General features: G+C 35.6%; 1 protein-coding gene across 1 annotated transcript; it reads right to left on the reverse strand.

Moving 5' to 3' along the window:
- Positions 1-1,919: 1,919 nt before the first annotated feature.
- On the reverse strand, positions 1,920-17,014 carry LOC113764169 (K(+) efflux antiporter 3, chloroplastic). The gene is made up of 19 exons (XM_027308250.1): positions 16,615-17,014; positions 14,551-14,925; positions 13,243-13,344; positions 11,994-12,074; positions 10,823-10,924; positions 9,317-9,394; positions 8,367-8,435; positions 8,134-8,184; positions 6,014-6,127; positions 5,823-5,924; positions 5,597-5,731; positions 5,150-5,331; positions 4,928-5,063; positions 4,260-4,331; positions 4,079-4,186; positions 3,426-3,587; positions 2,983-3,072; positions 2,743-2,904; positions 1,920-2,353 (listed from the first exon to the last, which is right to left on the reverse strand). The coding sequence occupies exons 1-19, from the start codon at positions 16,651-16,653 to the stop codon at positions 2,087-2,089; spliced, it is 2,427 nt and encodes an 808-aa protein (XP_027164051.1). The 5' UTR covers positions 16,654-17,014; the 3' UTR covers positions 1,920-2,086.
- Positions 17,015-17,594: the final 580 nt, after the last annotated feature.

Genomic DNA, 17,594 nt, shown 5'->3' on the forward strand with positions numbered 1-17,594 from the left:
AAGAGATCTCTTCCAACAAGTCTCCGTTTCGGCCACCTACAGCCACAGCCACAGCCACAGCCACAGCCCAGCTTCCGCTGCTTGTCCTTCTTTTTCACCGCTCTCTGTTTTAAAAAAACAGGGAGTTTGTTTGGATAGAGAGAATTTGGATGATTTATTTGAGATATTTACTGTAGCACTTTTTGTGATGTGATGTATGTGAGATAAAAAGGTGATTGGGAAGATAAAAAGGTGATTGGGATTTGTGAGGATAAATTTTGCAAACCAAATTCTTTCTATCCAAACAAACTCAGGGTTTTTCTTTCTGGTTGAAATTTGCTTTGCTAAATGCTAATTGCTGATTGAGGATTTATCGTTCGTTACGATTTTTTGGATTCGGTTTCTATGGCGATTATCTTGGTATTCAAATTTAGAGGACTTATCTGCATTTTTATCTTCCATTAATTTTTTTTTTTTTTTTGGCATTAACAATTATTTATACAGCTCAAAGTTTCACCTTTTGTAAAATTCCCATTGCACCCTTAATGGTTTTTTCTTTTTTTTTTTTTTTTTTTTTGGGAGCAACGGTAATGTAAAGTTAAATAGTTCCAGCCTATTTCAAAAAAAAAAAAAAACTCATATTGCATCGAACACAAAGGATTACACATCAGAAGAGGGAAAAATGCAAGAATCTTTCTTCCAATAGCACAACAAAAATGTGAAGTTTCGCAGAAGGTTCATTCATAAGGTTCGGACAAGCTAAAGTTGGCCGCATAAAGATTACGTATCGTCGTGAGAAGGTTCGTTTATAAGGTTCATTCAAGCTAAAGTGGACAGCATAAGCATTCCGCATCGACGGTAGATGTACGCATTATCACCTTTACATATATGAAAAATCGTTCAAAACGTTTTTTATATTTTACCAACTCCAAATGAATTTTTCTGTCATTCAATTTTATAATATTAGCTTTGCGTCTATTATAAATTCAAGTTAATAAAATTTGATTCCAATTTAAGTTTTCAATCACTTTATAATCTGAAATCATTACGTGATTTATATGCCATCATTTTCTATGCACAAAAAATGTCAGCTTCCACTCTTTCAGACTTTTTAATTAATTGAAATCCTCGATATCACTTTCTCAGTGGTAACTCAGTACCACCTTTAAAATTATATCAAGTGTCCAATTAATTTAAATTATCACGTGATATCTAATTTAAACTTAGATTAATTGGACACTTGATATCGGATGAATGAGTGGTACTGAATTGTGACTGATTAAGTGACATTGAGGATCCGATTTGCTTTTTAACTTGAGGCCACTACGTGATTTACTTGGGATCATTTTCTATGTACAAAAAAATCAGGTCTCACACTTTCAGACTTCATGCTATGACTAACTAAGGGCAGCTCCTCCCCATTACACCCCTCCATGACACGGCTCCCCATTGGAGCCGTGTCATGGATATTACACGCATCACACAGGTGATGCGTGTAATCCATTGATTTTGTTATTATTTGTATTTTATTTGATTTAACTTATGTAATATTATGTTATGGAGTTCAACTAATTACATTCCGAATTATTAATTAAATATGGATTATTATGATATCTTCGCATTTAAAGTATCAAATATTTGTTTAATTTCCTACATAATTATTTTTTAAAAAATAACAATATATTATTTTTGAAACATAGAAAAAGATATATTATTCAAACTTAAAAATTAATAATATCATTTTTAGAAAATAAAAAAATTCAAAATGTACAAAATTTAACGAAAGTTAGTACTTTATTTTTTAAAAATAACAAAATTAGTTTTAAAAATTACTTTATTTATTTATGGGATATGAGTTATGCATTATTAAAATAAATATTTGATTAATTGTGGACCCATGCTATTACACCTTGTGGAGTGTAATCCATTGTGAGTGAAAGTGTAATAAAAGAGGAGAAAGTGGAATGCTGACGTGGCATGTGGATTACACTCCACAAAGTGTAATAGCATTGTGGATGCTCTAATGCTCAAACTACAGTCAGCATACTCAAAATTCTTCAGCCTGCAATATTGCTTTTTAAGATATGAACATGTGTCTAAAAAAAGTCTAGTACCCATTTGTACTATCTTGTACAATATTTTGCGCATCAACATCTTCAAAATTTACTGGAGAGCCATTCTCAGTATCTAGTCTGCAGTATGAAACCCCGTCAGCCGCTAGATCCTCAGATTCATGGTGCCTATCATGGTCTGCCAGATAATCTGTTCCCCCAGGTGGTATCTGCGAGGGATCTCCATCCATATGTTTCGCTTCAAGGCATACTGTGTCTTCTGTCAAGTTCGACCCATTGATTGTTCGAGCAGCTACTCTTATCTAATTGCAAACAAATTATTTCCACCATTTAGTAATGTGGTCTTATAAACAGGCAACCTGCAGTACTTTACAGCATAAATTAGCAGCAAACACTCTTCGCCTGTCAATCTATCACAGCAAGCAGATATATATATATATATATATATATATATATATATATGTGGTGTAGAAAAGTTTGGTATGGATCTGTCGTACTCCTCAAGTCCGTCAGAAGCATATTGTGAACTTAGCAGGAAAATCAGTGCTGGAGAAAGTTTCTAGACGATCAAACAAAGCAGAGTATAATAAGGCATATATGTTGCATTCATGCTTATTAGCATATCCCATGTTACAAACATGCATAACACCAGAGAACTGTAGTGAGCCATGAGCATTGTAGTTTTAAGTACCTGCAATGGCTTCATGACATCAATATCTTGTTCAACAGTTTTATCAAGTGTATCCTGAGCTTGTAGCTCCATGGAATTTAGAACAAGCTGACTCAGAAAGGTTATATCATCAGACATAACACCAAACCCTTTTAACATCTTAGAACCAAGCTGCAAACTTGTCTGCAGGCAGAAAGGCCAAATGATTAGGAGGCTTGATAACAGTAAGACCGACAAGAACAAAGATTCAATGAGTAATACCTCTGCATTCTCGAGAATAGCATCTGTTGCACCGGCTTTCTTCAGATCTAGCAGATGCATCATATCCTGTGCACGGGCGTATATTGGAACCTAAAGAGTTTCATGAGAAGATTTCCAAAGTGAGAAATACCTTCTATTTTTTGCCAGCACCATCTAGGGTAATTTCAGAACGTGCCGTGTAGAAATCTAACGCTGTTTCTCGATGCATCAAAGATTAATACAGGAGGATTCAATGAGCAGGTTGGAAGTATGATTGGAACTATAGTGATAGTTATTCTGAGCAAAAAAAAAAAAAAAAATCGTGTGCAGGCTTAACACACTGCAGATCAAAATTCTGTATAAAAAACACTTCTTTTTTTTTTGTTATCTATCTTTTGTTTTTGTGGTTTTCTTGGGGTGGGGGGAGGGAGGAGAGGAGAAGATCACTGCAAATAAAATATTACCGCCGGAAACGCCAATCGAATCCTCTGCACAGCCTCAATTGTCCTTTCCTTCCCAGTGTACGTAACAATGACTGCTTTTGGTGAAGAGATACCAGCAGATTGCAGAACTGCAGGACGTGATCCATCTCCATATGAAACAGGGAATCCCAGCTTTCTAGAAGCCTGTTAAGATGGCCATATAGAGCAGCTACTAGGCTTTACCTTTTATTTCACGAGTCAACTCAAGATATATCATCACAGGAGAAAACTCTTAAGTGCGACGCCAAAACAAATTTAACAAACGTGGAACACAACGCAAAAGTGCATGGGGCACGTATATATCATAAAACCGAAAAAAGAAAGGCAAAAACCAAAGTAAATTAAAGAAAGGAAAGTGCTCCAATGGGTAAATAAAAAATCTAAAATAAAAAATAAGAAATCTCCGCCCCAACAGGGATCTGTAAAAATGAAACCAAGGAAGCCCAAGATAGAAGAAGAGAACTATCGAAATATACAAGTACTCGTATATCACGCAGAATCTTTACGAAGCATTAACAAGGTACCTAATATACCACAAAGCATTTTTCCAGGTCTCTTGTTTAGCTAGATGAATATTTGAAAAGGGAAAAGGAGAATTTTTTATCGTCACTGCTTAAGCCTTTAGCTTCACTTGCCTTTACAACAGATGGATTCAGATCAAAAGCCACGTAGGGCCATCCAACACCTACAGTATCACCATCTAGTCCATACACCAGCGGGGTGGACAAAAAATTTGCAAGAACCTGTACGACAGACAACCTGAATAAGTGGAACTTTCAGTTAATAGGTTCCTAGTCATGACCAGAGTAGACGTACCTGTCCCATCTGCCCAAATCCAACGATGACAATTGGCTCGCTTGCATCAAAATTTACTGTGTTATTAGTTTTCTGAAATGATGTTGTTCAGCTTCATCAGAATTTTTATATAAGTAAAGAAGAGAGTCAACAAAACCTATCTACATTTTGAAGAATTGTGTCAGAAGCATCAAAACTTGTTAAACTGTTGGAAGTTATGAGAAAAGTCTCACTAGGATAAGCAACAAAGCAGTCACCCTACAGGTAATAGTAAGAATATCAAAACATCTCAACTCTTATGCTTTTATTTTAACATCTTTTCTTAAGCACTAACAGCTCCTTTCAAATAGTTGCTTAAAATTGTTTAGCATTTTAGACTTCATTTGCTGGGTGGGCACAACTAGGTTATTCTGTGGAAACAAGCTAAGTAACAAAAAAGGTTTGCTGCAGTGGTAAGATCGCTCAATATGTAGTAGGCCTTATGCACAGAGAGAATGATTTCATGTCTCCCACCTTTTTGCCCAAGTCCTTCTTCAGGCCACTGGCGGAAGGGGTGGTAGTACAGCCATTTTTTACAATGTTTGCCTTTTTTATTCTACTGAAAATCATCAGATGATACTATGCTAGATTCAAGGTTCCAGATCCAATACCTGTGTATTAAGATTGAGACTGATGAAAAACTAACTTACATCTTGCTCCTCAAACTTCTTTGCAATAACATCAGCAGCCTTTCGTCCAACTTCATTTAGCAAAGGAGTCAATGCCATCGACAGCACAACAACAATTATAAGTAACTTGTTCAGTTCAAGGGGCAGCACTCCAAGCCTACAATCAGGTATAGACTTACATTAAGGCTAACTTCACAGAAAGCATATCAGTCACAAAATTGAGAGTTGCTCCTTGGAACTAACCCGTTTGCAAGAGAGAAAACCACAAATGCAAATTCACCTCCCTGGGAAAGAAGCAACCCTATCCTTATGCTCTCTTGGAGGGAAAGTCCAACACGTGGACCTATTGCAGATATTATAAGAGTTTTTATAACAATCAAACCCGCCAAGAGTGAAAGTACATTTGGCCATTCTCGGAAAAGGACCTACAGAAAATAAAGATGTATGTGAAAAATTTCCATGTCAAGAATGAAATAAAGTATCCAAACTTAAAAACAGCAGAAAGTACCATGCAAATTAAAATTGATCTAAGTGATTTTTCACTTACTGTGGTATTTATGCAGTTATCTAACTCACAAGTATTCAGCAACACAAAAATAAGTAAATCAATGTCTGAAGTGCCTAATAAAAGCACGTGCCATTTTCCCAGCAAGAGTTGTGACCCTTGTGATGTTAAAAAGATACGAATACCTCCATGTCAATAGAAGTCCCAGTGGTCACAAAAAACAACCCCAGAAGTAAGCCTCTGAATGGCCTAATATCAGCTTCAATCTGTGTACGGAAATTTGTTTCTGCTAATAGGGCTCCAGCAAGAAATGCTCCAAGCTGCAGCAAAGTTTATCCTTATCAAGAACTGGATTAACCACCAAACTAAATGCTACCAACGTCTTGCATTTATTTTCAGACTATTTCTAACCGTGTCACTAAAGCCCAATTTTTGGGTTAAAAGTGATGTCCCAGCAACAGTTAGGAGACAGAGGGCCACAAAAGCTTCTGAGCTTCTTGTTTCAGCAACAACCTGATATAAATTAACATGCTTTGGTTTATTTTTTTAAAAAAAATTAGATTGAACTTGAGTTCTCGTTGAGTTGCAAATCAACAACAGACCTCAAAAACTCGCCGCAAAATGTATTTTCCTCCTAGAGAAAGCAAACCTAGTCCACCTAAAGCCTTCAGACTTTCTTTAGCTAGCATTGGCCAAATACTTTCTTCTGCCAAATTCTGCAGGAAAGTTTACCAGTGTGAAAAATAAAGGGCAGAAGATGTTTCATAAGCAATAAAAGAAGGGAAAGGTTATTATACATGACATGTCACCAAATGTCCAAACTCAAAAGGATAAATGAAAAGTAAATTAAGTCCATTGATCCACATGAAACAGATAGGTCAAAGAAGAAATGATTCCAAACTGCAAGTAACGAAAACAGAGCTTTAATCTAGTTACTTATTTAGTTTACAGAAAGATCACCTAGAAATTTAAAAGCAAAGGATTTGAAATGCTTCTCCATCCTCAACCCGAGGATAAGAACAATACTTTCCAATGATACACTGCATGCGAGCCAAACAAAAGTAATTGCTTATAAAAAGGCCACAAATCTGCTTTTGTCCATTAGACTTGTCAAAGAAAAGGTAACCAACAGTTCTATTTTCATGCAATCATGTTTCTTAATTACATGCAATCATTTGGTTCAGGACATGAAAGCCCAAAGGCAAGAACAAATTCCATCTAAATGCAGCCACATTAGCTCAGGCAGTAGAAAGGGAGATGGAATCCTTCTCTGCTTCCTGTCAAACCCAGGAATTTTTCCAGTGAAGCCATCAGCCTTTGGAAGGGTTGTTTATACAAATCCTAGGTACTTAACAAGAGCCCAAAATGGGAAGCAAACATCAGTTACAGAAAAGGCTAGAAATCTCATTTTGACTTCAGGTTCTGCTTACAGAATTACTAGAACTTGTAACCAATAATTGTGCCAATCAACTGAAGTCAAGAGAAAACAAAAGACTAAACTAAAGTCAAAAGCAATTAGAACACAAATAAAATAACACTAAATGATATATCCACTTACGAGTATCTAACATTTGTAATCATATACACACAGTTGCTCTTTCTCTAATCAGATAGGATGTCCACCATCACTTGTACAAATAACTTCAGGAAAATTATTCAATTACAATATGGGCCATGAGATGGATATGATACAACTTGTTCCTTACCTACAGGACCATTGAATAGCATATTGTAATTCTTGTCTTATCTCAAAGCACATTGCACCAGGAAAGAAGCATATTTCTAAGCACCTGAAGCCATATTAACTATCATGAATTCTTTCACAGCTATCAATTTCAAGTCGATGACAAATGAATTCCTCCACCTAGGTAATCTGATTTGTTTGATCTAATATTATGGTCACCAAACAATCACATTATATTATTACTCTGTAGCACCATAAATGTTTAAGCAACCAGTGTAACCCTACCATTCATGCAGGCCACTACCAGAATTTCTTTACAATAAAAGTACTAGCCAAAATTTCTTCTAAGAACAAAAAAGACTCAAATCATTAAGGTTCATACTCTTTGTTCATGCCTATTCGCTAAACGCTTAATTTATATGCGCATGACATTCTTTAATTTTCCTTGTAAGATAACATAAGTTGTTTGACATGACAGAGAGTTTGATGGAAATGGCACGTATTGGCCTAAGTTCATAATTCAATTTGGGATATCCATTCCGACAAGTGAAGATGAAAACCAGATAGTATTGTTGACTATAAAGTAGCTCATCACACACAATGAGATCCCTGGACATGGGGTGGAACAACAGGTTGTGAAATTTGGTCTAACTGGTCCCACAACAAGGTGAAAATTTTACCTTTTTGACCAAAGATAACAGCATGAAACTTACAACAATAGATAATTTTGAGAATCTAAATCATCTATTGGTAAAGATATTGCTGGCAGATCAGCTTATCTCTTTGAACAAAAGAAGTATGTAAAGCATGATATACATTTATACAAGACAAAAGCAAATTAAGTTTCACTTGAGAATGTGGCAGCAGATTTGCCATGCCAACCATCTTGTCTAAGAAGGGAGATAAAAGGACATTAAATATAAAGATTTAACATATTTGGTTGGAAGCATAATAAAGATGCTAAAATCTTGCTTTATGAATTTAAACAACTGGCATGACAAGAACAAAAAATGAAAGCCTTTAAAACCATTAGGCTACCTGACTTTCCAACACTGGTAGGATGACTAAGAGAGGAACAACTGCAATGTCCTGCAAACACCAAGCAGTATGAATCCATAAAGGTAATTGATATGACACTTGTGATGCACTTTGCATGATTGGCCCTAGTCAATTCAGAAAAGAAAATAAAACATGAAGACACAAATGTTACACAAACTACATAGACATCCTAAAATGCACCAGGAAAAAAAATGAACAAGAGCAAATAAAACCTGAAGGAGAAGTATCCCCAGAGTTGCTGAGCCAAATCTAGTTGGAAGCTCACCCTTCTCCGCAAGAAGCTACAGTGATTGCTAACAAGTAAGCATCAAAGCATTTATTCTCGAAGAATAGGTTGTATTTCTTTTTTTTTTTAATTGTCTTATGAGAAACAGAAATCCCGTGAAAACAAAATGAGATATGAGAGAAATGAAGAAGCATCAAAGAAAAGACTCAATATACAAATGGCATCACAGAATAATTTAGACGGCTAATTCATTGAAATGGCTGTCTAAAGCAGGAAATATGCATCCTGAAAATTGCTAGATCAGATTTTTTAACAAATGAAATTTGACCACAAGGAAAGAAGTCATTTTATACTGTATTCAGATAAGATCACTACAACAAGGTCAATCTTCATGTCACAGAAAGTAAGACTTTCCAACTGCACAAGATGCACTCACAAACTCATTCAAATATGCCACAAACAAAATATCATTTTTAGCAACATAGAATACTTTATCTCCAAAATGTCCATTAGAAAAGAACACATTGCAGACTCATAGACAAGACACACTTTTCAGGTCATACGAGTTTGTATCATTATTAAGTCCCTCCTTTTAGTACATTTTGTATGCTTCATTACTATAAAAATAAGACCACAGTATTATAAAAAAAAAATCACGCATAATGGAAATTGAGAATAATCGCTGCAGTGGCAAATGATTATTTTATCGACCAAGTGTTGAAGGATACCATCAGATACTTCCAAGACAAAGAAATGTTCTTAGTTTCAAGTGTTTTATTTCAATAGCAAATAGATAGTTGGCTACATAGGGTCGAGTTGAGAAATCCCTACTAAAGTGGTTAGACTAATCGGTATGAATGTACCTTATCCATTAGATGTTCAGTAAGTGGAATCTTTCTGGAAAATGACTATGTGATTTTCAGATATGCATAATACCTGTAAAACAAAAGCTGAAGAAGACAATGATAGAGCAGCACCAATTACCACAGCCTCGTCTACACTTCTGATGTTTACCTAAGTGGTCTCACACCAATTAACAACACATCAGCAAGACAAACAGGTAAACCACAAGGATTACAAATAGACCAATCAAGGGAGGGTTTTAAAGTCATAATTATATGACTAGTCAGATCCTCAATACGTGGTTGAACTGAACAAGTCCATGGATAGAAGTCTTTAAAGCACATAGAATTTTCACACAAGCAAATTCAAATCATACTAATGCTCGAGTTGTTTATTAAACATTTGTCGCCAGGCTAACTGGTCAAGAGGTGATGTCACAAGAAAAGAGGCTTCTAGGTGCTCACAGTTTCATAGAGAAAATAAAAGCTTTTTTAACCACTCATAAATGTATCCATAGTTAAATCACAGGAAAAGATTCATTAACGGAACTTATTTAAATGTGAAAGACAACAAAAGTCAAATTCAACAGAAATATATCCTATATTATTATTCTGGGAAATTCATAAATCACTCCTCTACCTCAATGCCTTATCACCAACATGAAAAGAAAATGGTTTATGAAAAAGAAGTGCATGCATCTAAGAAATCTAGCCACAAAAATTGCATGACTTGCTGGTTGAAAGCTACACAGTATCATCCAGTAAGTCCTACAACTTGCAGCCTACTTTAATGAGCATGAACTGACAATATTAATTTTTCTAGCAGCAACAACATTGTAGGTATAAATGTTCCCTTAGAAAGTTGTAAAACAAGATAAGTTGAATGCAAGACATAAATATTACCTTGTGCCCTTGAACAACCAAAATTTTTCAGTAATTATTGTGTAACTCAAAGATACTCATAAACAGATAGCTCCATACTTGAGAAATGGCAATTACTTTACGAAAAGCTTGACAACTTGTAAAAGAAAAGGTTATCAAAGGAAATACAAATTTTGTTTTTATCAGCCAAGATAACAGAAAAATGATAACTATAGCAAACATCTTATCCAAGTACATCAAAATTTCCCCAAAGATAATTATGACGTAGACAACTGTCAGTTTCAATTTCTTTTCTGGCTATGTTGGAATACCAAATAAAATAACTTTCTCAAGTTGATAAATGGTTATAGTATTTTAGTTCTAAAGTTAAACATAGAAATGCAGAAGTATTTAACAACAACATTTTACCATTTGGATTGAGAGACTGCTTCTGAAACAAACATAAAGTAGACAAGATATGTTAAGCTGAAGTAAATACTTTTCATCTTGCTTGTCAAAGAATGCAAACTAGGTCATGTCAAAATGGTAATTCTGTGATTGGTTTTCTGAAAATTAAATATGAATAAGAACGTGGAGGTTTTAGAAAAAGGGAACAAAAATGCACAGAGCCATATTGCTTTTCATGATGTATAGGAAAGCTCAAGTATTGTTGTTAGGAGGAGGACTGGTCCGATCTACCAGACAAGGTAAAAGAGATGCTCAGAGGAAAGTTTCTCACCAAATCAGGTCTTGAGTGAAAAAGGAACTCCAGAATCCTTGTTCCTATAGCACCATTAGGTGGAAGCTCAAATGCCGTGAAAGCAAGTGTGCACAGTACAACCTTCAATAGAACAAAATCAAGGGGATAACAATCTAAGCAACTAGAGCAAAGATGGTCAAGATCTCTTTGATTACAAAATTATATTACTAGCCATGAATAAACATTATTCTAGAAAGAAATATAAATGTGAGGAATATATTATCCTAATGTACAACAACAGGAATTAGCTACCATGTAATGATCAACATGATTTTCTGATGTACAAAAACGAATATCTCTAGACAGGGTACTTAAAGTACTGCCATTAAGTCATCAATTAATCAATTTTCTAGTATGATTTCCCAATCATGGACATTCATAGCTATATGAAACTTCTCACAACTGCTCGAAGCTAAAGTCTAGAGGGATATGTACTCAAATACTGCCTTTTTTATTGGACATTTTACAAAAAGATACTGTTACTTTCAATGGATGCCAAGAATACAGAGATCAACTTTAAAGTCCATTTCCATTCTCCAAAAGAATTTCACCTTCCCAAAAATAAACTACAGTCTATGATTGTGTTTCTCTACATAGAAAAATTCCCCTATGACTACAACGGAAGTATGGGGTTTTTGCAGTTCCATCCATCAACACCCTTCTCCCTGCAATGAACTTTCCTAGCTCTTCAAGATGACTAAGATAGCCAAGAAGGCAAGTATTGCTGGGAAATTAGATACTTCTTATGGTGCTAGTCTGGGAAAGCAGATTTAGCAAATACATCTTCAGATTCTGTGAAGAGTATGCAGTAAAAGCAAGGCCATTGGAATTTGGAGATGCAAAGACTAGCAAAGTTAAAGCCAACGTTGCTTACAAGTTAGACACTGCTAGCAGCGTGACAGTCAAGAGCATCATCAGAAGGTCAAAAGAGCAGACTGAGACTAAATAAATGAAATCAACATCAAATGACTCTACTTTTGGAAAATAATTAAAACCAATACTTTTGATTTCCAATAAAAAGGGTAATGTTCAAGTAATTAGCCCCTTGTGCAAATATATATATATACTCAAAGAACTTTTTCCCATAATAAATTGTATAGCAATCTACTTCTTTTTACACAAATAGGCTTAAGTTTCATCAGCAATATACCTGAGTCAGTCCCATCCCAAAAGCAAATTTAGCAAGAGCTTTTAGACGTGCAAGTGAAAGCTCCAAGCCCATCTCAAACAGCTGCAAACAAGCATCTATTATCAAAATCAAAATGGATTTCAATAAGTAGCAATACAAATACAATTTGAGCTATGCAGTCCTCAGCTAGGCAATAACTTTAAGGCGTACAGCAGTTTTCTTAAAATTTAACCTCTCCAAATCAGCTCAAACCAGAAAGCAGATTTTACTGTCTAGACAACAAGAGTTTTTGTTTTCCAGGACTCCCTATTTACTACACAATCTGAACACATGATAAATTTCATAGAGTCTGCCCTGATCAAAAAGAAAAAAATTTTAGGCATATGCACTTCAAAGTTGGTGTCACGTTGGCAAAGAGTAACCCACCCATTCTCACTCCTCCCAACACGTTGAAAGCTAGCTTCCATAATCTTTTTTACCTATTTAAGGTTCCTGGAACAAAATTGTGCACATTTCACTTAATCATACACAAATCCTGGGCCAGAAAAATCAATACGGGCATGCTTCCTTCATTATTCAACTGTTGTTGCTTATTGCTTTGGATTGTGGAGGAACCCCAACCTCCAAAACCAATTCCAAAAGCATTGACTGTTCTCTTATTTAAGACATAAATAAATAGTCATCAAACATTGCTGCTCATCTTTCCCACCCTAACTTCTTAAAATAAGTCCTATTCAGAAAACCTGCAGGTGGTTTACGTCCAGCCCACCCACCTTCCAATGTACATGCAGGATGATGCACAAAAAATACCATTGAAATCCCTGTGGCAGATTCCCATGAAAGCATCCTCCATAAAAACCATCTACATTCACTTAACAGTTTGAAAAATACCTCATTTGTCACTTTCAGACATCCTAATTTTTCTCATACATATTAATATCTTCTCCAAACTGTAAGATTTTTGATGGTTAAACATTACATACCATGAGAATCAGAACAAAGCCACGCAAAATACCCATCAAGATGATGTCATTCAATGATCGTGCCAAATTTTACCCTTGTAAACTTGTCTAAACTTGTGCTGATAACTAGTATGAAACATAAACACTAAGGCATTAGAGCACATAAAAGAGTAAGAATGAGGACAAGAAAACTATAAACAATTAGGTCAACATTCACCTAGTTGTACTCACTTTGAAAGAAAAAATGAAGTTACTTCAAGGACAAAAACAGAAATGGAAATTGTGAGATGAGAAAGCATCACACTTACCAAGAAGAGAATCCCCCATTCTGAAAGAATCTTAACATCTGTAAGATTTCTAATTAATCCAAGCTGATTAAGCACAACTCCAGCAAAGAAAAAACCAAGTATCTGCAATCACAAGGAGAATTAGCATTGCCTGCTATTGGAGAGATTCGCTGCCATAAATTGCAAAATCCTCAACTCACTACCATCTAAAGTAATCGTGAGCACCTTCAAATGTGTGATCTTATTATAGTGCATGATAAGAAGGTAGCAAACAGCAGAAGGTTGAATGAACATTCTCAACTAAATTTGAAAGTATGGTAAATAAGAAGGTGGAAACATATCAAGGAATGCAAGACATAATGCAGATGTGGCTAGTAACAGTCTCATTGATTCACACAAATGTAGATTTGATTGCACAAATAGGTGACAAAAGGGAAGGCTAATAAAACATCCTAAGCATGAAAGTTAGATTCGACTCTTAAAACAAATTTTTGACGAAATTTCTTAGTAATCTTCAGATTCATGCATCAGAATAAGGTCATAGAGCATTATAGGCATAATATAAGAGGACCAAGGGACCAGAGCTGCACGCAGCGATCTATTAATGCACAGACACATACAGGAGGAAATCCATAGCAAATATGGCTGCTGGTAGACAAGTAGTGCTCACGCTTGTGTTAAGGTAATAAAATTTCTAGCATGGTTGAACTGGCAGAATATCGAGACTTCTCAACCAACATCTGAAAGCGATGTGCAATTTGCAACAATCTATGACTCCCTATGTTTCAGAAGTGTCGAGCGGAGAAGATTTAACAGCTTTTAGAAACAATTGAACAAGTAAGATGATTCTTGGAACTTGGGGATTGATACCAGTAAGCAAAAAAGACAGATGCAGTAAGATGTGAAAAAGTTCGCTCCTAGGAAAATCGCTGGCTCAGCTTCAGTATTTTATCACCAAAGGTTACTTTTTTTTAATATATATATTTTTTTTCAAAATTCACTTTTGCAAAGCATTAAACAGAAAACAGTGTGAAAGTATTTGAAAAGATCACCAATAAATACAACAACATTTCTAAAATAAAAGGAACCATAAGATCACCTAAAAGGCTAAAGCAAAAACCACAGCTAGAACTTTTACTGCCTCTTTTGCTGGTAAAGGTTTCAAAGACATAAATCCTAGAAGGAGTAACATACTTTGAATCAAATACGTAACTAAAGTCAAAATAAAGATTTTGGCATTAGACATGCATTCTCTGTTCTTGCGCATCAAAAGTTCTGGGCTGAAGCAAATTTAATTAGAAAATTCGAAATTATCCCAAGTTAGCTTACAGGGCTGGCTTTGATGGTTTTGAAGGCAGGAACAACCAATACAATTACAACTAGCAATGTCAATGAGTCTGATCCTAAGTCATTGATGACTTCAACAGCACTGGAGACATCAACTACCGCAGATAAACAGAATCTATTCTTCTGAGTCTGTCTATCATGGAAGCAGGATCTTTTTCCATCAACACTCTGGTTAGATAGCCAAGGCGTGCCTTTGATGATAATTTGTGAGAAACAACCTGGATAACTTATCCTGGTATACGGCGAATCTGATGGCAAGTATGCTGGCCGATCATAAGCACATGAAACATAATATCGATAGATATGCATGTGAGAAGCAGCTCTGCCAAAGCTTCTTCGAGCTATAATGTCATATCCCTGCATGTGAGCACAACAAAGGGACAAATATGCATTAGAAACAATTTCAGTCCTTCTTTGAGAAGCATCAAATTATTACACCTACTTAGTACTCCCAAAATTGTTTACAACATAATCTCCATTTTCTAATGGTGCAAATCCATGCAAAACAGAAAAGACCAGAACATTTGAATCAGATCCAGTACAAACCTCTTTTGGTTTCTCCTTTACCTGGCATCATACAGGGTAAAAGATTATTCTTGCTACTTATCTGACCTTTGACATAAAACAGACTAGAAGAATTCACATAAAAATGATTGGTAATGTTAGCTACTAGAGCCCAACAGTATGACAGTTCTCATATACCAATTTCCATTCAGTTTATGTATGCAGTATATCTGGACATACGTCAAATGAACATAGGGTCATGAGATCGTGGAAAGCAACCATATCTATCAATCCTAAAAGATAACAAGAACTTCTGATACCAGACACCAATTGGAACTCCTTTTGGGCTCTTCTTTGAATACAGAAGTCATCTTAAGTTGTCGGATTAAAAAAAAAATCCAGTTCTATCAAATGCTGAACAAAAAGGCATCAATGATTATCCACTTTCAAAAGTAGAGGAACTCAAGAAACTTAGCTCCTATTCTGATTTAACTACGCATTCATAAAAAATAAAAAAAAAAGGCCATTTATTAACCACAGATAATCTAACATGCTTAACTTGTCACAGAAGACTTAGATAAAGCAGTTATGAGCCTCCTTGCATCAGTCTTCAACTACTATGCCAAGTAAACAGCAGAACTTTGTAAGAATCGATCAGAGATTGAGAGATTTGCTCCTTAATCCATGAACAACACTAAGCCTGTATATTAACAGCATCTACAAAATTTTCTTGGAAAAAGATTTTCCTCTGAGTCCAACAGTGACATCTAATTTTAGCATAAAATGTTTCCTAATCCTTTAAACAGTTCAAAAATGAAAAAGTTTACCCCAAATCATCCTCAACGTTATCAACCCTCGAAACCAAATTCCCACTCGTGGCTCCTCCCTCCAAACATCATAATGGGGCAGAGTGAAAGGCCATCACTACAATCCCAATCGTCTCCGTTTATGCCACCCATAGCACCATCACCACCTTTATTTATTACTCATTTTTCACCAACTGTTGCGACAACCAAAAGAACTGTATAAGCATCGCCCAACACATTGCCTGAAGAAACATTCAAATTCTAGTCCCAAGTTCCGATAAGCACCAAGTAATGTGTTCTGACCACTACCCAAGCGGAGCCTAGACATAAAATATAGATGCTGAACAAACTATAAAATAAATGCTTAACAAACTAGAAAAAAGTGACCAACGGCAGGGAAAGAGTAAGTTATTTATCTATATGACTACGTCGGGGTATCAAGAGCACCACCTTAGATTGGTAACAACTAACTATCTGAGATTTTACTAGGACCCAATATTTGGCTGGCGAGGCTCTCATTTGTTTCCTTCACAGCTAATCCGGCCTGCTAAAGACAGTTTAATATCCCGCAAGGTTGAGAATTCTTCATTCGAAGATTGGAAAGAAAAAAGATAGTTTCCCTTTCTTCAATTCTTCCAAGAAACGTCAAAAAATCAGAACTTTACGCAAATAGCAAAAAATAAAGATATCTAAAAGTAACTAACTTGGGAAAACTAAGGAGTCGTTGAGTTGTTACCTTGGGACTGTGATGGTAAGAAATCATGGAACCCAACATGATAGCTGCTATCTTTTGTCAGAAACCATTCATGGAGCCAGTGCAAACTCTGCAAATGCCTCCCACAAATACCCCAGAAAAACGAAGGAAAGAAACATGATGAAGATAAGTACTAGGATTCTAGCATTTGGGTTCTGTGAGTCTTTCAACTTTGATACAGGATAACATCTGAGAGTATAACTTTAATTTACGTCGTAGCAGTACTACTAGTGAAAAAAGAGGAGGAAGATGGGTGGCCGCAAGCGCAAGGTAAAGGGCCAGGTGAATTTGGATGTTTTCTTTTGTGAGTGAGTGACAAAGAGAGTGATAATTGGACAAAGAAGGCTGAAGAAATGAGAGGCAGAAGCAGAACCACCCCTCCCCTGGTTGGACTTGGAACTTGGAAGACCCTGCATTTCTTTCTCCTTCCGTTTTGTTTGTGTGAATGTCAAATCTTCGGACCACTCCCGTATTTTGGCGTTTTTGCTGACTGGGATCCACGTAATTACTTGTAAGTGATAGAAGGGAATTTTTTATAGAAAGGGTACAAATTTTGTACGGGAATAAATAAACAAAGAAAAAATCACAAAAAAGAAAAAAAGGAGTCTTTTTTTTTTTAAGAGATCCTATTTCTATTCTAACCTATTCTAGAGGGGATGACTTAACAAGGTCACGGGATACCGACGGAGATTTAACTAATAATGTAATATGTTGGCACGTTATTATTATATCAACTCATTAAAAATGTAATATGTTAAGATATTTAAATTTGATTTTCCTGCATATTCGAAGGCTTTTGTGGGGATACTTTAGTATGTACCGAACCAGATACAATAATATATGCGCCGCCTGAACAAGGAATATATCGAGATCAAATAAATACAACGCTCTGTAAATTGTTATTTTTGTTTTTGATCATAAAACCAATGCCAGTCATTGAAATGCTTCAATCACTAATAATA

The sequence above is a fragment of the Coffea eugenioides genome, chromosome 2 (genome assembly GCF_003713205.1).
Source record: "Coffea eugenioides isolate CCC68of chromosome 2, Ceug_1.0, whole genome shotgun sequence".
NCBI lineage: Eukaryota > Viridiplantae > Streptophyta > Magnoliopsida > Gentianales > Rubiaceae > Coffea > Coffea eugenioides.